This window comes from Thermobia domestica, chromosome 10 (assembly GCF_964235325.1).
Source record: "Thermobia domestica chromosome 10, izTheDome1.hap1.1, whole genome shotgun sequence".
In the NCBI taxonomy this organism is placed as follows: domain Eukaryota; kingdom Metazoa; phylum Arthropoda; class Insecta; order Zygentoma; family Lepismatidae; genus Thermobia; species Thermobia domestica.
The window spans coordinates 234,605,101-234,627,522 of NC_137463.1; the positions used below are offsets into that span (position 1 = coordinate 234,605,101).

Sequence of the window (22,422 nt, forward strand, 5' to 3'; positions counted from 1 at the left end):
ATTGTGAATGACATTTTGAGAGAGGGTCGACGAAAATATGTAAGAAAATTGCATATGAGACCAAACTATCTGTCACTTTATAGAATCATTATTGGAAAGCTGAAAATGAAGATGAGATGGGTTCCGCATGATCTGAGTAAAGAGCAGAAAGCATGTTGCATAAGAATCGCAGAAAAATTGCTTCAACGTTATCAAACAGAAGGAGATCAGTTTTTCCAAACGACTGTTGCAATTGATGAAACCTGGATACGAGAGTTTGAACCAGAACTGAAGTTTCATTCGTCACAATAAAACAGTTAAGACTTCACGCCCGAAGAAATTCCGCTAGCCACAATCAAACGTTTAACCCACGATGTTCTTCGCGTATGATACGAATGGAGAGATGGCTACAATAAAGTGACACAGAGGACGTCTATACCAGGCGTATACTATAAGCTGTTTCTGCAAAATGTTTCGTGGCCGAAAATTATTGAAAGAAATCCCGACATGCTTGCAGCTGGTGTCCTCATTCTGAACGGTAATGCAAGGCCGCATACTGCTCTACAAGTAAGGGTGCACTTAACAAGTATGGATGGGAAATACTTCCCTTCCCAATATAGTCCTGATTTGAGCCCATCAGACTTTGAATTGTTTCCCAAATTAAAAGAACCATTCTGTGGAAGACGTTTTGATTCGATTCAAGAAGCTTTCAGTGAGGTGACCCGAGTGATCAGACACCTCAACAATCATATTATATTCCAGGTTATATTCCAGTTTGCCAGAAAATATAAATACTAATGTTGGTCCTATCTAAAAATGTTGTCCGGTAACATCTCTTGATGTTGGCAGCTCATTTTCTGACTACAAACTGACACCAGAAAATGTAGGGAAATATCTCGTAATATACTGTAAGGCTAATTACGGGAAGAAATAAATCCTTAAAAACGAAAACTGTAGAACATTTTTGTACATGGAAACGTGTAGAAAAGTGAGTCTCGTATTCTTTAGTGCAAAATAAATGCACTGTAAAACACAATTGTGAAAAACTATACATTGTGTTCTCATATCATTATTTAATCTTATAATCTGTGTATGCTTTAGAAATTTAGGATATGTAAGCCATAAATATGACAATAAATTCTCAAGAGAAATTCCTAAAATGAAAAGTACACTTTCCATTTTATGTTTCACTACAAAACTTCTCTGACAACTTCGGTGCATGTTTGGAACTGTTCTCTTTTAATGTATTGTTAGTGCATATTAAGTCCATATTTTAATACATTTAACAGCATAGTTTCATGCATATTTCATGAATTTTAAGTTCATAAAAATCCGATGTCTAAGGTACTTATAAAGATTAAATGTACTGTGTTATGTTTGTCAGTATATGTACAATTGAGGTGTCCCCGCTTACCCCACGTTTTTGTAGAGTGGGGTAAGTGGGGACACGGACACAGATGCATGAATTTCCGGTAATTCATCAAAGATGATAAAGACAGTGCAATGCATGGCTTAGAGCACGTGGAAGAAAACGTATATTATGCAGCTGATTACGTGAAAAATTGGTATATTGGGTCAGTCAGTTAGCAGTTGTAATGCAGCGGTATTTATGTTGGAAAAACGCTTGGTAATATTCTGTGTTGCCTTTCCTTTCCTTACTATTTATGAACGTACTAGCTAAGACATAAAACAATTTTATTTTTAGCATGGGTCGCCACTTTTTATAAAAAGAAGAAAAAATTACCAAGAAACTAATTTTCCTTCTATCATTCACGAGTTCAGGTTCGTTGCTTCAAGACTTGTGCTATTGTAATTTCGTCGCCACATAACACCTTATATTAAATCTGAACCATAGTTATGTAATAGCAAGACGACAAATACATATATACATTTCTGAAGGACAATAAAATATTCAATTTATTTGACACTTATTGCACAGGTAAAATTGTTTGCAGAAAATCTTACCGTAGCTAATAAAACACGTAATATTTCGCAGCTGTGCTATAATACTTTAAACTGGAGATAAGTCTGTTGAATATTTTCTGATTTTTCGAACAATACTGTTACTTATAAGGGCGAACACCTTGCATTTGCATTTAGTTTTCGTTTATAACTTTGAAGAATAAAATGAACAAAGGAAAGATGTACTGTAAATATTCGATTACTTTGAATATATACTTAGCCTACTCTTGAATTTTGTTAATTACTGCAGTCCTTCTGGGATCAAGCAACCACATTCCATTCTTCCTTTTCCCCACGCAAAGAAGGACGGTGAACAATTCAAGTTACTACAGCATACAAAGTATAAAGACTCACTTTGACAATTGTAAAACCCTCTAGTTAAACAATTACAAACACTAAAACAAAAGGGAAAACCATAATCAAAATTACATAAACAAATGAAAACAGACAAAAACATTATAAACAGAATATTTAAGATTGTAGGGGGAAAAATTGAACGTTACACAGTCATAAAGTCAGTTGCAAAAATGTGTATGAAATGAAGTTCCTTGAACGAATTGGCATGCAATTTCGTTTTCGTGTAGATACTGTACACAAAAGGGCTAGTTTCTATGACCCTGTTAAGCGTAATGCCTTTTGTAATTAAGTCTTCTATTGTAGCTGATATTCATAAACACTATCGTTTCTTTAAAGCAAAACTGTAAACTACAAGTCTAGTTCATGCAGTTAATGTTTTGTGTAGACCCTACTTGTATCCTATAAACTATAAGTAGATTTGTATTAGATGCCTTACAATGTTCAGTAATAGTCATCACTTTTTAAGGCAACGACCTATGAATCTACGTAGGCCTCAGGGTGTAGCCTACATTTATTCTTATTTTTGGAACTGTTAGGCACCAATAGATTTGTTAGTATTCAGTATTTGGTTATCATAGTCCAGAGACGTTCCTCATCAGGAGCTCTTTTTTTATGTACTAGACTAAAGCTTATTTTGTTTGTCTCCACTTTCCCCGTACCAAATATCAAACCTCAGGGCAAACTGCAATAACATATTTTTCATCATTTCAATGTTTCTGGGATAAATAAATAATGTCCAGCAAATATTTCTAATATCAGAGTTTTCTGACCAAAATAAAACATTTTTGAAACATTGGCATTACTTGTTTTTTCTACATTTGCCACAATTCCATTTCAAAATGTTGTATCTTTGGTTAGAACTGCAGCAGAAATATGAAACTTGGACCTATCAGCAGTAGACAACAGGTACTCTGTCCCCACTTTCCCTTCTTTATTGCCCGTATTAATATATGGGAGGGAACAGGATTGTCCCCCCCCTTACACGAACTACAACTACCCATATATATATATATATATATATATATATACAGGGTGTTAATGAACTATACCGACAAACTGTAAGAGGTGATTCCTCACATCAAAATAAGAGAAAAAGTTCATATGGACCTATGGCGAAAAGAGAATAGTTTCACAGCTAGAGCTGTCCAAAAATCTAAATTTCAATGGGCCCTGTTTCGAATTCCAGAAACTGTGGATGGTGGTTCTTATCAGCGTAAAGGAAGCCATGCAACACAATCCAAAAGTACATATTTCATCAATTGTCAATAGATGTAGAGTGTATTCCCCACAGGGTGTAATTCTCAGATATGTTTTCAATAGAGTTTTCAGGTATACCCTGATTTCAAGAAGGGTCCAAAGTAGGCAGGAGGTGAACCTTGACAACAATGGACATCTAATGCTTCGGAGGGAAGGCGGAAGTGTTAATAAGCGGCAGCTCCATGTTTCTTTGTATTCGGAATAACGTGTGATGATATGTATTTCGTCACGATATATTTCACGATTTCTTCACTTATAAGCGTGAAAGAAAACATCGCACCATGCGTTTTCCCGAGCACGAGAAACCGTGCTGCTGGCGATCCTTAACACTTCCGACATCGCGCCAAAGAATTGCGTGTTCACTGCTATTAAGGCTTGTCGTTTGCCTATTTTGGACCAATGATAAAGTCAGAGCATATCTCAAAATTCGTTTGACGGTATGTCTGAATTTCACCCTGCAGGGAATACTCGGTACTTCTATTGAACATTAATGAAAGATGCATTTTTGGATTGCGTATAATCTCGACAACTAACACATTGAGAGTTGGGGATGATATTTCTCCAACTAACCGTGCTCTCGTAATTTTTCAACTTCGAAAAACAGAAATGTTGTCCCATTTTGCACCAGCAACATACGTCCTGTTGCACGAACAAATTCTTTCTACATCACTTAGTGTCCTATTTACTTTCACCACACACAGTACTAACACGACACAGCCGCAATTCATGAATGTCCAGTGTTACTTACGTATATTACGTAGTGTAATATCTTGGTATTTCCATTATTTTGACAACTATTTGTATGTTTACATTTTAGGGGAGATATCGTTATTGCTGCATGTTTTATTGTAGTATGTGGCATGGTGCTATACCTGAATTATTTTTAATAAGTAAGTGTTTGATGTATAGTTTATTAGGACTCCTTAATTTTATTTTATGTATGTTTCGTTGCAGTGTGATATTAAGGTTGAGGAACCTGATGCAAACGACTCTGAGTATGAGGAATCTAGTGGACTTGTAAATGTGTGGGTCACAGAAACACAGTTAAAGCCTTGTGAGCGTGAAGGTGAACAGTGTGGAGACAATGATTCTTGTACAGTTAATACTGACAACCTTACAGTTGGTGAAAGTTTTGGTGCCAGCGAGGCTAATAGCAGCACAATGGAATTGGTGGAGGATGTTAAAGACAGTATCGTTACTGAAAATGGATTAGAAATTCAGTTGCCTAGGTAAATTTAACTATGAAAGGAACGGATAAAATATTTAATTCCTTTTGTGATCTGTTTCGTTTGTATATTTTATTTTATTGAGTACAACTACAATACGATAGGGTGCTTCATGAACTCATAGACATTTATTTAATCTTGTTGGCACTAATGCGTATAGTAAAACGTATCGTAAACATTGGTATCATCGATAGACTCATTTGTTATGTTTGATGCTCTTTTCGGCCTTGATGTGAATTTTTATTAAAGAAAAGAAGTCAATGACAAGGATAATAGACATCGTATTCAACCGTCAGTCTTGACTAAATTTGGCTTAGATCTTGACGAACTTAGTAGTATGCATATGACGTATTATGTTTTGAAGGTGTTTTGCACCCGAGTTATCGGAAATCAAAGTTGGTGTATTTTTGGATTAACAAGAAAAGTATTTGGGTTCGAATAAACATATTTGTACGAAATTTTATGTATAGGACTATTACCGTACGTACCTCTGAATGTATTGATGTGTGTCGTTTCTCTGCAAGATTCTGCAAATGTTCACTAGATGTCTCTGCAGCGATTATTGTAGAACGCTATGCGGATATCTTAACTGTAAGTGCAAGTGAGGGTGACAATATAATACACGACATGTACTTCATCATGACATTGCAGTGTGTTACTTACGGTAACTATCTGTGGCAATACATAAACCAATGCTTCGTTTCACGTGGCAGAACGCTGGCTACAATATTGGGAAACTTGTCGGTAACTGCAAAAGTAGCGTGACGTTCAGCACTGATATTACAGAATGCGCAATTTTATTGCATGTTACTTTTTTTTTTTTTTTTTTTTTTTTTAATCTGTGAGTTTTATATTTACTCGTATTGCTTTGAGCATTGTATGGACAGCATTCACTTGCATTTACAGTTAAGTATCTACAGCTCACATATGACGATAAGAACCCTAGAACAGGGGAAGGTCAATTACACGGTCAAGTCCATTTTCGGTTTTTGAGATATGGTCTATACTTAGATGTCGTCTGCTACTCCGGGTAGTTATCTGTGTGCTATTCCGTGGTGTCATTTGAAACCCCCGTGCGAAAAGTGGGCGAGCCCATACCTACGTCACACTACTTCTGCTAGGGTTCTTCTTGTCATCTGTGAGCTGTACATTGTTTTAGCTTCTACAAATATGATTGAATAAGATGTACCAATTTTATTAACAGTTCTCAGACTTCTGTCTACCGCACAAGCAGGTCTTTTTGTTGATTTATTAAATGCAATACAAGTTCACTTTTTTTTTTCTTTTCGACAAAGTTTTAACAGTTTATATGTAGTTCTTCTAATATCGGAATGCATTACTTTCTGTGGCGATTTTTTAAAAATAATTTTCCACTTCAAATCACAACAATCACTTTAATAATATTACAACACAACAAACCAAGAAATGAACTCTGTGTATTGACTTTTAGTGTTGTTATGATCTGCCCACCCTCTAAAGTAATACAATCATCCAGTCATATCTCCCCTCCCGACAACTCCGTTGCCTATAACAACATATAAACACAACAACAGTGACACCACAAAAGAAATGCAGTGACTCGTCAGATAGGTAATAACTTTTCGAAATGCTTGTTCTTAATAAAGTTTGTGTAAATGGGAAGTGTTAAGTGACTTTTGTAGACACTGTGCATAAAATTTCTTGCAGATCTGTTTTGTTCGAACCTAGATATTTTCGTTGTTAGTCAAATAATAATAATAATAATAATAATAATAATAATAATAATAATAATAATAATAATAATAAAGTGGTTACTTACAATAAGGATTTGCTTTAAAAAAAATGGTAAAGGACCATTTTTTTTCCATACTAGGGTAACTCCTGATTGAATGCAGTGCTCTATCTAGCAGTATTTTCTTAAAGGTCTTACGTTTGTTTTTAAACATGTTATAACAAAAATAACGGAATAAATAAATGCGTTATTATTATTAATATTGGGGCCGCGATAGCTCAGTGGTATAGCGTTCACCTCTTATGCATGGGATCCTTGGTTCGATCCCAGCTCGAACCAAGTGAACTTTGTGGTGGACATACACCGTGCGCGTTTTCTCTGGGTTCTCCCGTTTCCTCCCACATTCTTCATTCCATCAATTCATTCATTTTTCATCAGCGTCTCCTTTAGCCTAGCCGGCATAACTGTGGGACGTAAAACTTAAAGCTTTCATTTCTTCATTATTATTATTATTATTATTATTATTATTATTATTATTATTATTATTATTATTATTATTATTATTATTATTATTATTATTATTATTATTACTACTACTTGACGCCAGAGGACACTGTAATAAACGTTTAAGTGAAAGATATGCAATTCCAACTTGGTATAGAATTCATAACCTAGAATAGCGAGGTGAATATTGTACAGCGGAGGACACTTCTAAATGGTACACCTTAGCCGTAAATCTCCATATGGCTGTACCATTTAGAAGTGTCCCCCGCTGTACCATTGTAACGTCGATGCCAAAATATTGCAAAAGAATTTTTGTTTACCTTCTCACAGTCGAAAACTCGGGATATCTAACCTGCGAAAGGTTGTAGTCTTTTTGATTGGAGATCTTTGGCCATCACATTGGTTCATGTTATTGTTATTTCTAGTTTTTTAGTTCGAAATTAGCCACCCCTTAGTTCAAGTAACTCATAGCAACTCATGAAGTTGAGTTCAACACTGATAATGAGCCTTATGGAACGTGCCTTAAGAATTCCTACCATGAATGATTCTATATTAACCACCTTGAGTCCAAGAGATTAAATACAACTGTGGCAATATTTATGTGAGCATTACTAAGCGAGGAATGATAATAGAGTTAAGGAACGCATTAGAGATCTGAAGGAAGGCAGACAGGCTTATCAAAACACTCTAACATCAGAGAAATTCAACTTTTACTTTAAACATTGTTGTCACTGATAAGGAGAAATAGTAAAGGGAATTTACAAAAGGTATTTCTTGGTAACAAATTTTATTTACAATAATTCACATACATAACTACAATCATCTTTTTTAGCACAAAATATTCTGTTCGATTAGCTTGTGTATTTACACCTAATTTTCCTCGTAACTAATTTTGTGAACACTGGAAAAAAAAAACTGATGTATTTGACAACGCTGCTATTGCTGATTCGTTTTCTTTTGTGGTATGAGCTCCTTCATACGTATATATTAAGCGTACGCGCCTTTGGCGCAAGAGACCCTGGTTTGATTCCCAGTGGAGCTTACACGTGGTTCGAATCCCACGTTAAGTTGTAGGTCCACGTCTCATGTAGCCTCAGTACTGAAACAACGCCAGTACGCTCAACACCAAATTAGCCAGCCAATCAATGTTTTGGGGATGGCCAACACCTCTGGTTGTACTGGGAATTTCAACTCATTCTGTACATTATGCCCTATTTGAATTGCATGCCAACAAATACATAGCGACTTTGGTAAATGAACGGTTTGAAAATCGACTGTCCCCACTTTCGACAGATATTTAAGACTCAAGAGTCCATTCATAACTTTTTTACGCCACATTTTCGAAATCATAATTTCTAGTAAGATGAATTTTAATATTTTTGCTTAAATCACGGCCTTGTAATGCTTAATTGAAGTGACATGTCATCCCATTCTTTTTAACACACCGTTTATAAAACCTTCGAAATAGTAATCTTCTGGAGTCTGTAAAAAATTAAGTAGATGTAATAGCATGGGGGGGGGGGGATAAAAGATATATGTTTTTATATTTATTTTCCTATAGTTCTCTGTAAGAAATTCCATGGAAGTCAGATGTGGACTGGGCGCCCTTGGATGATGTGATGAAGAAAGACTACTTTTCCAGGGAATGATAAATTTTTCTACGTCTTTTGTCTTTTACTTCCTTTTAATCGCTTGAGTTGATGACCATTGTGATGATATGTATTGTGTATTCACGAAAAACATAATTAAATGTTCTTAAGGGAACAGTATTAAGGTATTTTTCTTAATGTTTTTTAGTTAGTTTTTTTTTTCTAATTTTATATTCTGTTTGCAGGAGTGGTAGAGAAATTGAAGGAATAGCCTCAGTAAACACTTCTTCTGGTGATGCGAGTGGAGTGACAGATATACTAAAGGGACCGATATCATTCGAGGCAAGTATATATATTTTGTGTATTGGTGTATTGGTATATGTGTGTAACATTTTGAGGTCCTCTAAAGAAAATAGAGTAACCCCATGCGGTCGTAGGTATCGACTACACGTAGTAGTATGCCTAGGAAATCATATCAGAGGGTATCAAAAAGTTCATGCAGTCATCTAGAAGAAATTCACTCTGAAGAACTCTAACACCATGTTGAGATTAGTTCTTCTTTACGTAGTCACCATGCCTAGCGACACATTTTTGCCAGCGGTTCTTCACTTTCCGTAAGCCCGTTTTGTAAAAGTCTGCAATTTGGTTTGGAAACTACAATTCTACGTCACAAATTACATCATCCTTACTGTTGTCCTCGGAGTGGACGCTTCATTTCTGGGAAAAGAAAGAAATCACTTGAGGCTTTGTCCGGTGAGTATGGGGGTGGGGCAATATTTCATCCTAATTCCACTGCCTTCATCATGCATGTATGAACAGGATGAGCTGGTGCGTTGTCTGCCAAGAGCAGCACCCCTTTATGACCAATTTACGACGTTTCTTCTTTAGTTCCTCTCGTAACTTAGCCAGGAGATGGGAATAACAGGTACTAGTGTAGGTAATTAATTTGGTCCTTGTGTAGGTAATTTGTCATGATGACACCTTCACATTCCCAGAAGACGGAAGCATCGCCTTGGCGGCAGACTTCTGTACTCGTATCTCTTTAAGAGTGGGACGAGTGGTATTTCCTTTGTTTCTGGATCTAAAGATACATCCAACTTCCATCTATTGTTACTAGTCCGCTGAAAAAAGTCCTCTTCATCCACCTTACAGCGATGCAACATCCCTCTTGCAGCGTCCTCACGATTTCCCTCCTGGAAAGATGTAAGCAGTCGTAGCACCCACCTTCTGACACTTTCTGAAGATGCAGCTGCTTGTGAATGATATTCCAGGCAGATCCATAACTCATACTTATTACAAACATAACACTTTCTCTGGTTATCCTCCTATTTTCCATTATGATCTCAGCTTTCTCCGTCAAGGCGGCATCATCAGCGAAAGATTATCTTCCAGATCTAGAGGCGTCTGCGGTGGCTATGTGTCCAGTTTGGGATTGTCGTTTCCACTTGGATACCATCTCATAGGATGGGCTTTCATCCTTATAGACTTCTTTCATCTTTCTGTGGGTCTGCTTTATTTATTATGTATTTCTCCTGAAGATGGAGGAACTGAATGACGCTCCGTCAATCATCGCTCCTTCAGTAATTTACCTTAAAAACGAGTCCAGAATTTGATTGATTAACATACAAGGAAGTAACTATAAAATGTATGTCCGAAGGGGTTGATAGTTTGTCATCTTCTAGGTGACTGCACGAACTTTTTATTCCCCTCGTAATGTAGAATTTTATTCCAAACCATACGTTATTTGTCGAATTGTGTGAGGACCTTCTAACATGACAAACAAAAATAATTTGCCAACTGTAATCTTCAACCTGAATTTTACCTATCAACGAGAAAACTACGAGTTCAGATAGCCCTCTCAGATCAGCCATAACAGAACATGATTTTCTCTTTAAAGTGTTCTTCTTGAACGTAGTTTTATTACTTTGCTATACGCGCTGATTTCCCATATGAAAAAAACGAATGAAAATTGTTTCTTGTCATTCATTGCGATTTTAAACCAAAATTTATTATTGCTTGGGAGCAAATTATTTACAAAATTTATTATTGCTTCAACTGAGGGGAAAGAGTGCACCTCGCTTGAAGTGAAAACAAGGTTGGTGTATTTTGCGAAGGGTACTAGTTCGGGATGCATAAAGCATTTGTGCTAATTGTTGACTGCTGATTCGAGGGTTCTTTTAGCAACGTGGAAAAAGACTAGTCATTAATTTGTACTGTCCATTCAGACACATAACGTGTCTGGCTCGAAGCACATGAGGAAAACATTGTTTCATTCAATTCAACATAGACAATTGAATATTGGCAAAGTAGATTGTGTGACTTTTTTGTTGTTATCTTCACTTCAACATCCGTTTTTCTACCCACATTTTAAGAATTTCTGCCTATCTTTAAAGATCCATAATAATATTTCCTCTAAACGTAAGTTTTCTAATGGAATTTTTGTTTGTACTGTCTTCACACTCGAAGTCGCCTATCCATAACCCCTGATCGAGCAAACTGTCACCTTGACCAAATATCTGCCTAGAAATTATAACTGTAATCCTTTCAGGAGCAAGTTTTAAAGTTGACCCTAACATTTCATGATTGCTGTTGATACTAATCATGTAAGTGTATAAATATTTAAACATAATATAGATAGGATACATTGTTTTTTTTATTAGTGTTATTATTTTATTTTTTTTATTAGTATATATACGTATATTTATGTTTCAATTCTGAACCCAGCGATCTTACCCGCAATACTGAAATTGTCATGATAATAGATTTGAAATCCCCCCCCCCCGACCTCCCAACTTGAAGCACTAATGATGCGATCAGTGCCATGGGTAGTGCATCATTTGTGCTTAAATAGTTTCGGAGCTATAAGCGGAAAACGGAAAACAGAGTTGGAAACTGTAAACAATTTATTATTATTTGTTTTCGGATAGAACGTTTCTATAAGCTCCTGTCACACACACACACACACACACATTTAAAATACTAACGATAGAATTAGTGTAATTCATTAGTGCATCGTTTGTGCGCGGAATTCCTACGTTTGTAATTCATTAGTTCATTGAATATAGACGAATAGAATGGTGGGACACTATATTCGTTACCTTAAGCTTACTACTTCCTGAGACATAAGATGAAACTAAAAATAAATTGTTAAATTAATTCGATTTCAGGTTCTTTCTTTCCTCTGAGAGTAACGTGATTACTGCAATTTCCGTAGCTCATCGCTCCTGGGCCTGTAATCACGAAGAAGGAGAGCGGACAAATGAAAGCTCAGTTTTTCTCCCCCCACAAATAGGGTTAGTCTGTTAGTGTATTTAATAAACTTGTTTATTTATTTATTGCCTTTTTTCTACAGCATTGAGGTTGTTTAATACTTGTAGCAAGGGAAGAATGTTTATAATTTCTATATATAAAAGAATAATTCCAGACTGGCTGACTAATCAACGACTGCACCAAACTACTTAAGCTAGAAAGCTGAAATTTGATGTCGGGGGGAAGGGAGGGGGTCAGCATGAACTTGGTCTCCAACTAGTTTTATGCTTATATCTCCGGAACTTTTAAAGCCCAAACACTGAGGTTTTCTGCACAAACGATCCTCTAACCAATGACGTACTCCTGTCATTAGTGTTCAAATATATGTGTGGAGAGAGGCAATGTAAAATTTTTATCTGAAAAGAAATGACAGGAGTTTGTATCCAGTTTCCAACTCTACTCTCGGTTTTCCTCGTATATTTCCGAGATTATTGAAGCACGAACAATGGAGTTTGCGCACGAGCAATGGACCAACAAATCGCGTTATTTTCGTCGTTGGAGCTTAAAGTCAGGGGCCAGCGTAAACTAACCCCTGGATCATTCCGCGTCGAACTGAGCCTGGAAACCATTTTACAAAAATTGATATATATATATATATATATATATATATATATATATATATAACATTCAGTACGTAGTCAAGCGTAAGAAAGACTCCAAGTAATGATAAAAGAACAGTTTTTTCGCGGTGAAATAAAATTACGTCATCTGGCTTCACTGAACTCAAGGGTCTGCGTGAGAGCAACTACAGAATGAGAATAGTCTAATGTTTGCATCCCTGCAGCAATCAATGTGTTCACGTGTTTCTTAATTGTTTGTTAGCGAAGAAAGAAGGCGGGAAGGTAAAGTGTATGTGACGTTGTTCGAGCCACACACATCATTGCAGCTGTTAGAATAGTGCAAATAAAATATCGATTGTGTTGTGTCCCGTCCGTTACGCTGAAAGGTAAGAAAGTTTATTATTATGTTGACATTCGTAAAATTAATATTTGTGCTGCTGGTATTAAAGAGTATTCAGGTAGTAAGTTATAAATTACTAACTGTTAGGTGATCATATGCTATTGAAGTTCACATATCGTTTTATATATAAAAATATATATATATATATATATATATATATATATATATATAAAAATCCGTTCGTTACGGGTTTCACACTGTGAGTGCATTCTCATTGTTTCCTTTCGTACAGATGTAGGATTAAGGTTATTCTTGGTTTACAATAATGTAAATTGTATTATAAGGGCTTGAAAAGAAAGAAAAGAATATCAGCATTTCATTTAATGTTCACTAGGCTGATGAATATAAAAGTATAGTTGTGTTTATAATACTTGAGTTCATACTGTAATTATGTGGCTTGTACCGAAACTGTTATAAATATATAGAGAGCGATAGAGACAGAGAAAGAGAGAGATAAATAAAATTAAAACAACTCCTACATTTCTGAACGTATGGAGTAATAAACGCTCTTTCATTATGCATTACTATCCATTTCATAAAGATAGGCCCCTGACTTCGCGGTACTGTCCTGACGTTCACTCAAAACTTATATTGCATTGTCGTACCTCGTTAGAATTGGTGGAATGTTGTCTTTTCAATACTTAAGACATAAAAATTTTCTTTGTACTGTGTAGTGAGAAAAAAAATTGAAATTAATGAAAAAGTGCTTATTTTATCGTACTTTTTTGGTAGGCCAATGTTTATAGGACTATATATCGGAAAGGAGATCACGAGAAATAATTTTCTGTGCACGATATATAGGTGCATCTATTACCTGTTAAGTTTTGAAAATATCATTACTCAGCACGTAGTAATTTTCTTGTTATTCAGTAAAAAGTGAGACATCATTATCTCGGAATTGCTGCAGTGTATTATCAGTCTAAAAAAACTTTTAGAAAAATCTTAAAGTAACTTTTTCAACCAAACTGTTTCGATTTGTTTTATAAGATGAACAATTACAAATATGACATTATGATTTTCTCTGCTCTGCACCCTTCGCTATCGTAGTTTATACGGAGTGCTGCGTTGCCACATTTTCCTGGTGCGTATACTGTCTCAGCCCGACGGGTATTTAAATTTCTACTATCCGGCACTTTGTAGGAGTATTTTTAAAATTTCATATCTTCACAGATTTTTAACCAATTTCTTAGAAATTAACAGGATATACAGTAAACATACCAATTGTTTTAAAATTAGAAAAACGAAGTTTTTATCGTGTTTGGATTTTCATGTTATGATCCTCGAAAATTTGTTGCTTTTTGTCAGTTTTTTCACTTAATGTACGCATTACAAAATACACTTGCACAGAAACAAGTACACTCACAAAGTTTATTATGATACAACATTAGTTGATAAGTAATATTGAATTTACATTTTTACAGAAAATCTGTTTTCTGATCTAGGAATCCCAGTACTTCTCTTTAGTGTTGTACATTTCGAAGGACTTTCCCACGCAAAGTCCAACTTCATATATCAGCCAATAAACGCTAATATTTTATTAAAAAGTTCCTTTCACGGTGCGGATGCTACGCACTTTGCATCTCCTTTGTCCTACTCTATTAGAATTCGCAGATATTGGGAGAATTCTGTATGGGTAATGGCCTCGTTCTACCAGCCTTCCACCGGGTGAAGACTGGATGCTCCCTGTACTTCAATGCCTGTTGAGTGCAGCAGTTTTTCTGCTACTTTCGCATAAAAGGTTCAAAGTGTGATACGTTTTCCTGCTTTCTTTCTGTACAGCATGTGAGCATTGACATGTGACGAGTCAAACAGGCTCTTGCGTAGTTGATTTGTAAAAAATCGCTTAACGCTGGCTTCCGTACAAGGCACATGTGAATAATAAGTGTAAAAATATTCTTGTTTTCAATTGAAGTAACACGCTTTTACTTAGAAAGCAAAGATTCTTGTTTTAGTAATTTTTCTTTTTCTCAATCTGCTGTTTTGCATATTGATTCATTTCTTTTCTACTATTCCCGGCGGAAGCTCATGTGGTTTGGATTGCACGTTAATCAGTAGGTCCACATCTCATATAGCATTCCAAGATTGAGAAAAAGGAGCATCTGGCAATTACGTTATGATGTATCGATTGGTTTCATAACAGACATATTCTTATTATAATTATTGGAAAGGAAAAGAATACTCACTTAAAAGCATTAAAAAGATTTATGACTAGATTCAACGGGACGTTAAAATCAACTCAACTTTTTTTTTACTATAAAACTTCATCGGTAAAAACAGTTGAAACACTTTATATGGGGAATACTCTGTAGATAGCCCAGCATTTTGATCAATTCCCGGGACACCCTAAACAGGGGTTTTGCATTTACTTGGATTTTATCACTCCAGGCTGCATCAGAATCTGCCTTCGAATAGGAACGACGCTTTATTTTTTTTTTTCTTAACCTAAGGTTCATTTGAAACAGAGTTACTGTCTTGTTCACTTCCGGACACGCCACTGAGCACAGAATAATCAATATCATTACTATTCATTACTATCTAACGCATAACGGTCTAAGTCGGAGTCATTCATCAGTTCTGCAATTCCATTATCGCTCAAAACTTTGCCTCTTCTTTCTGTAATACCACCGCTCGTAGAAGGAATGAATATCTATATATATATATATATATATATATATATATATATATATATATATATTTTTAAATAAAAAAGCACGAGAAATACTTACAAAAGTATAAATGCACGTTCGTCCGTCTCACTGCAATGAACCCATGTGAATGTGAGTGCTTGTGTAAGTTTTTGACGCCTACGAACCAAAGGGAATTGTTCAAAACGTAATCAGTGCGATGTGATTAGACGCAAAAACAGCCCTCGTCACCTACACATTGCATAGTTTTCTTTCGTTGAAAGAAAACAAAGGACCCATGTTTCTCTATTACAGTCAGCAGGGGAATTACGCAGAACAACTTGGGTGAGCACGTGATTGCCAAGGCTTCATTTACTAACATGTTCGTAGGTTGGAAAGTGTGTATACTGATGATCTTGAGTTAAAAATGGAGCCATTGTTAATAAGTGTCCAGGAAGATAGCAGGATAAGCGATGAGTCAACAAATGACGAAAGTGAAGTAATTAGATTAATATATTTTTGGATTGTTACTTCAACGTTTTATTTCTATTCCATTGAGATACGTACATGTATTGTTATTATTTTTAAGATGTTGGAAATGTTACGAGGTCTTAAATAATATTCTTATGAAGTTCGCTCCGCGCTACAAGCTTCCTGAACGCGACAACAAAGCACGACAGCGTTGCCGCACTTCCAGTTATTGTATGCTGTTTTTTCATATAAGCGCGGGGAATTTAAAGGCTGGGCTGCAACATGGCACTCCGATTAACGCAGAGAATATATTGGAATAAACATTTTTTAAAAAAATACTCGATCAACTAAACCCTTTTTCGTTAACAGTTTCAAATATTTGGAACACCAGGGTTCCAAATTTTCGAACTGTGTTTTGTACGTTTCTCTACCTACCACGATAAAGGAGATCAGAGCGTCATACATCTATGTTAATTACACAAAAAGTATCAAGCAATGAAAATTGAACTTTTCCCAACTTACAGCTAATGGATGCATCAACATATTGTACACAGGAAATTATTTCACGTGATCTCTTTCCGACATATAGTCCTATAAACTTTGATTTACCAAAAAAATTACTTAATTCATATTTTTTTTCTCATTGCCAGTACAAAGAAAATTAGTATGTCTTAAGAATTGAAAAGACAACATTCCAGCAATTCCAACGAGGTACGACAATGCAATATAAGTTTTGAGTGAACGTCATTGCAGCACCGTCTTTATGAAATGGATAGTAGTAAGATTAGTAAATTACGTAATGCCCTCTCTAGCTGAACGTATTGGGAAGTATATGTTTCTTTTTCAAATGTACAGTATGCTTGCTACAGGCCTATTTAAAACAAGTAATATATAATAACCAAAAATGTGATTTATTTTGAAACAATTAAATATTGTTACAAATTACTTAGAGAATACAAGACGAAACTTGTTCAAAACATTGATCAGAACATAAACTGAATACAAAATCAAAGAAAAAAGTTTTCTCTTCAACAACTCAATATTAACAAATTGGAATAAACTTAATCACTGTATTTAAATATACATTCAAAATTTGAAGCATATGACACGTTTAAATCAAATCCATTTTTACTTTATTCTAAACATTTTTCATCTTTATGGTCTGTGTCTTAAGCTTCCTTCAGAGTTTAAAAAGATCATGTTCACATAATAATATTGATTTTTCAAATGAATTTTCAAATAACCAAAAATATAAGTTTATTAATGCCCTATTTATAAATAATAATTAAATCAGTAAAGTGAATTATTCTTTCTGAAGTCGTTGTAAAGTAAACAGTTTTTTGTTAAATATTGTGATTACGAGTCTGCTGTAATGTGAAAACAAAATAGAATTCTGGAGTATGTGCTTTAGGGCCCCCTATTCTTTATTCATTCACACGTCCCAAAGAGCGAGAGAGAGAGGTGGAGAGAGAATAAATTTAATTTAATTTATTTATTTTCTTTCTTTTTTTTTTTTCAATTCATTTGCTTTACATTTAATGATGTGTATTAAAGAATTTCATGAAAGATTGTTACTACAACTTTCCGGTATTCTTTTCCAGGTAAAAATGGATAAAAAAGAAGCTGAGAAGGCTAGATTAAGAGTGAGAAAATACAGGGAGAAGCTGAAAACCAACTGTCAAGAATGGCAAACACATCTGAGGAAAGAGGCTCAGAGAAAGAGAGAAGCCCGTGCTAAGGAAAAAGCGAGAATGGTAGGAAATCAAAGACTATTGAATGCAAAGAGGTCTAAGGAAAGGGCAAGAAAACAGAGATACAGAGCAAGACAGAAGGAAAGTTTAGAGAAAGAACATATAGTGTGTTAAATGACCTCTGAGGTTCCTCCTCGTGTCCACAATGTCTTGGAAAGGCATTCCAAAGAGTTAGGTAGGCTCTTCCACAAAGCCCACGAAAGAAAAGATCTGTATTCAAGAAACTGCTTTCAGATACTCTTCGAAATAGCGATTCATCCGTGAATTCGTTGATAAAAACGACAAAACCATCTGTGAAAAGACTGTTTAGTGAAGAAATACGTACGGTTGAAGCCTTTACTGCAGAGATGATGTAAGCCGTCAGTCCCCTGGGAGAAAGGACTTTAAAAGTGTTAAGTGCAGCGATGGTGGTAGAATGAAGTTACAGAAAGGTCACATGATGACAGTTAAAAAAGTCTACCGTCTGTTTACAATTGAAAACCCTGCAGTTAAGATTAAACTCAGCAAATTGTATGAACTACGACCGAAGTTTGTGCTACCGTCATCGGAAATGCCTCGTAATATTTGTATGTGTCAATATCATTCAAATTTTACCTTCATTATTGAAGCTTTGGCGAAGAAGATACCTTGCTTTTCCTCCACCAGCAGTGACCTTATGCAAGAAATATGCTGCAATGTGGGATCCGAAAAGTGCGTGACAGGATTATGTGAAAGCTGTTAGGAAATCATTTATTTCTTGCCCGAATCCGATGACTGTAACTTAAGTGACAGGATAAAATGGAAGCAATGGGAGGATATAGATGGCCACCTGAAGCAAGTGTTTTGTCGTGGGGTCTATAGTTGATGCTATAAATGAACTTCAGGGTCAGCTGACAAATTTCAAGGCTCATTATTTTATGAAAAAGACACAAGAAAAACATTTTGAATATAAAAAAAAAGTGTGGTAGAATGTGAAGCAGTGTTGCAAGTGGACTTCGCAGAAAACTATACTACTTTAACACAAGATGAAATACAATGTGCACATTGGAATCACGAACAAGTTACAATTTTCACGTGTGTTGCATGGGTTAAGAACCATACTATCTCTTACGCTATTGTGAGTGATCATGTGTTTCACGATAAGGTTAGTGTGTGGTGTTTTTGAAGACATTTATTTATCTTCAAACTTCAACAAGAATAAATCTCTAATTACAGAAGTCTTACATAAATTAAAATACATTATTTCATGTTATATAGAAAAAAAATAATAAAAATATAAAGAAAGAAACAAGCCTAATCATAAAAAAGAAAGAAAAAAAATAGAAAAGTGTGGCCAGTCAATCATTACATTACATTTTCACTTATTCATTTTACAACCGCAACAATAATTGCACGCCCGATAGTTTCAGTTTGTATATATTCTTTAATATTTTTTACAAACTTTGCTAACTTAATACTGAAATCTAATTCTCTGTGCTTGCTAGCTAATTTATTATGTACGTCTTGCACATTCTATATAACAATGAGTTTTGTAAAGAAACAGTTCTGGGTATATTATTTGATAATAAATCTCTTGATCTTCAGTTGCATTGTCTAACATTAAAACTGATTTTTTGAAGAAAATCAATATTATCCATTATTCCATTTATTGACTTATATGAAAATATCTGATCCAAAATTTCACGTCTATCAGTCAGTGACATACAGTTAAACTCTTTTAATAATTCTATATATGGAATTTTTTTGTTTAAAGCCGATTTATTGACGATCGTCGATCAGATTTTCAATGTTTCTGAAGTGTATATTTTCTGATGGAGGTGCCGTGCAGTTTAAAAACAAGTTTAACATTGCAAACGTCTGTCACATGGAAGACGATTTCGGAGTACAGGGAAAATGGAATTTATCGTAAGGGAGCTGTAGATGGTGTTGGGGGGACTTTAAAAAAGAACGGTCTGGCAGAGGGTTAAAGAATTAAAGGTGATAGTAAGCTCAGCCGAAGATTTTTTCATGTTGTTCCTTCTTATTGTAAAGGGGTAAAACTCTTTATTTTGTTGCCACTCGAACAATAGACATGTAGAAATCCGTCCTGCAAAACTGGTGGAAAACTGTTAAGGCTATACCACACATTCAAACCAAACATTACTTTAAGGGCATCAATTCATTTCAGGCTGTAGGTGGACGAATAGCTTCATCAGAACTCCATGCATATACAGTATAAGACAAGGACGAAGTAGTAGTAGCAGTAGTTCTGATGTGGATTTTAAATATGTTCAATGTACAAGAAGCAGTAGAACGGAAACTGTCTTTTTCTTGTGTGTATTCTGACGATTAAATTTTTGTTTTTTCTACAGCATAAGTTTATGGTCTCTACGTTGTCAAAGTTGTTGTATAATAGACAATCCTATTACTTACAAATAACGTTACATCAGTAAAATTATGTTCATATCATGCATATTGTAAAACGTATTGCAAAATATAACGTAGTATATATAAAGTACGGCTCTTGAGACATAGGACAGATTTTCTCGTCCATTACGTCCTGTCCGTTCGCTTTACTGTGGTTAATGAATCAAATAGAACTCATGTCTAACAAACCAAATTGACACAATATCTTGTGTGGCAGTAGTTGAAAGATCAAGACGCCTTATACTGTACTTTGTATTTGCAAACTTCTTAACAATTCGCAGAAATTGAAGCGAGCGCAAGTGACTTTCTACCACACGATTCCACCGGCGTTTTGTGTATTTGTCTCCGTCAGTCCGCCTTTTTGTCAATCTCTGTTCCTCGATAATGATAGTCGTGACTTTTGTTTTGATTGGCATGTTTCCTTCTTTCTTCCCACTGGAGGCCTCTTCTTTGATCCATTGCTGCTGAAATTATCATGTACCGTAGGAAATCGATACCATCAAAAAACTTGTATGTGCTTATATACACTATTTCGTATGTGTACTGTTGCATTATTTGCAGTATGCTATGTAGATCTGACCTTTATTTGATGGGATAATTTCTGTCAGTGCCGACAATTTTGAAAAAAGCAGACGCAACAGCTTGCTTGAGTCGTCATCTCAGAGAGACAACAAATCTAGTAAACCGGGAAAGGTCAGGGAATTTGAGAAGACTGCTATAAGTCAGGGAGTTCTGTTGAGAATAACAGAATTTCGAATAATGAGGTTTTATAAACATTTAAAATGAAAATTCTAAGATATTTCAGATGTGGTTAAGTGCTTTTTATTGTGGTGGACAAACACCGTGCTCGTAGGTTTTCTCGGGGTTCTCCCGTTTCCTGCCACTTTCTTCATTCCACCATCTCATTCATTTCTCATTATCACCGTCTCCTTTAGCCTAACCGGCATATACGTGGGACGTAAAACTTAAAGATTTCATTATTTCATTTCATTTCATTTATTATTATTATTATTATTATTATTATTATTATTATTATTATTATTATTATTATTATTATTATTATTATTATTATTGCCAACTTTAAACTTAGGAAGTTATCTGTGTTTTCCACTAATGATACGTAACAATCTTGTGTTCTGTAGTTGTGCGCATTATCATTTTCTTCCGCTTGTGCAGTGGAATATCATATTGATGAACCATCCACAGAATGCAGTTGGTTCAACGATCCAATGGTAAATTCATTTTCGATGCACGCGTTATTCCAATTTTTTTCCATTTTTGTTCCCACTAGTTTCGATTTTATCGGAGTGTCCTGCCTTGTATTAAGTGAAGGTCGCTAATCATGCAAATGAAAGGATTTTGGAATACGGTTATTCATATTTTGGCTTCTGTGTTTTCATTGTAATGTATTTTAATTGCAAAGATACTGATTTCGAAAGTGCTTATAAGTTTTCGTAAACTGCTGATGAAGTTGTACAGTGAAATATGCATTAGGTCAATACTCAGTGGATATTTGGACTAATTTCATTAGACTCTTGATCTTTAAATATAGAATACGTCTGTAGATACCAGAGCATACTTTCTACTTTTCGACATGAAAAATGATGCAGCCATTTGTGAACAGCTTTGAGTCAAATTTTTGTATGCTTTTTCAATGGTTGGATGGTGTGACATGAGACCTCTCAAAATAGTAACTAAGGCTGGATTTCTTCATTTAGTAGTCCACAGTGAATTGAAAGGAAAGGCGTCGGTTAGATTTTTTTTTTTTTTTTTCAGTATACTGTGAAAGTAACTAAGTTTTATGATGTGCAGTCCCTGTTTTAATGTTGACATCTTCATACCTTTACTATAAAGGAAAAAATCTTAAGTAGGATCTCTATCATGTTCATTTGTTGCTGTCCTATGTCTTTTTTCTCGCCAAAGTCTTTGGGTTTCGGAGCTAGGAAGCAAACGTGTTCCTTCGTGCTGACAGTTCATTGTCACGTGTTAGATTGAATGAAGGAGACATGGGATCGAGATTGTTTCAGATGTTATGCGGATTTGAAATATTTTCATGTTGATATTAAAACACAAATTCGGTGGCATAGTTAATAGAGCGTTCACTTCTGGCGCCATAGTTCCTGCTCGCGATAGTGATTTTGTGGTAAATAAACACCAAGCGAGGGTTTTTTCGGGTCCTCCCATTTCCTCCCTTATTCGCATCGCTTTCGTTCTCACATCGTAACTCAGTAATTGGTATCGGGTTTGTGCGACTTTAAACGAATGATTTAATGTCAAGTATAAATATTAACCCAGATCTGCCTAATGTGGCATATATGTAACGCAAGAAAGAGAAGC

At 35.3% G+C, this 22,422-nt stretch overlaps 1 protein-coding gene across 3 annotated transcripts in view; it reads left to right on the plus strand.

Moving 5' to 3' along the window:
• Positions 1-22,422, plus strand: part of LOC145663095 (uncharacterized) — a 78,676-nt gene that overhangs the window by 12,187 nt on the left and 44,067 nt on the right. For 2 of the 3 annotated variants that reach the window (XM_081729367.1, XM_081729366.1), the window contains exons 3-4: positions 4,510-4,784; positions 8,831-8,927. In XM_081729367.1, coding sequence (XP_081585493.1) covers positions 4,510-4,784; positions 8,831-8,927 — 372 coding nt within the window. Of the gene's footprint in view, positions 1-4,509; positions 4,785-8,830; positions 8,928-17,550; positions 19,263-22,422 lie in introns of those variants that run through there. The other variant, XM_081729368.1, reaches the window with a different exon arrangement.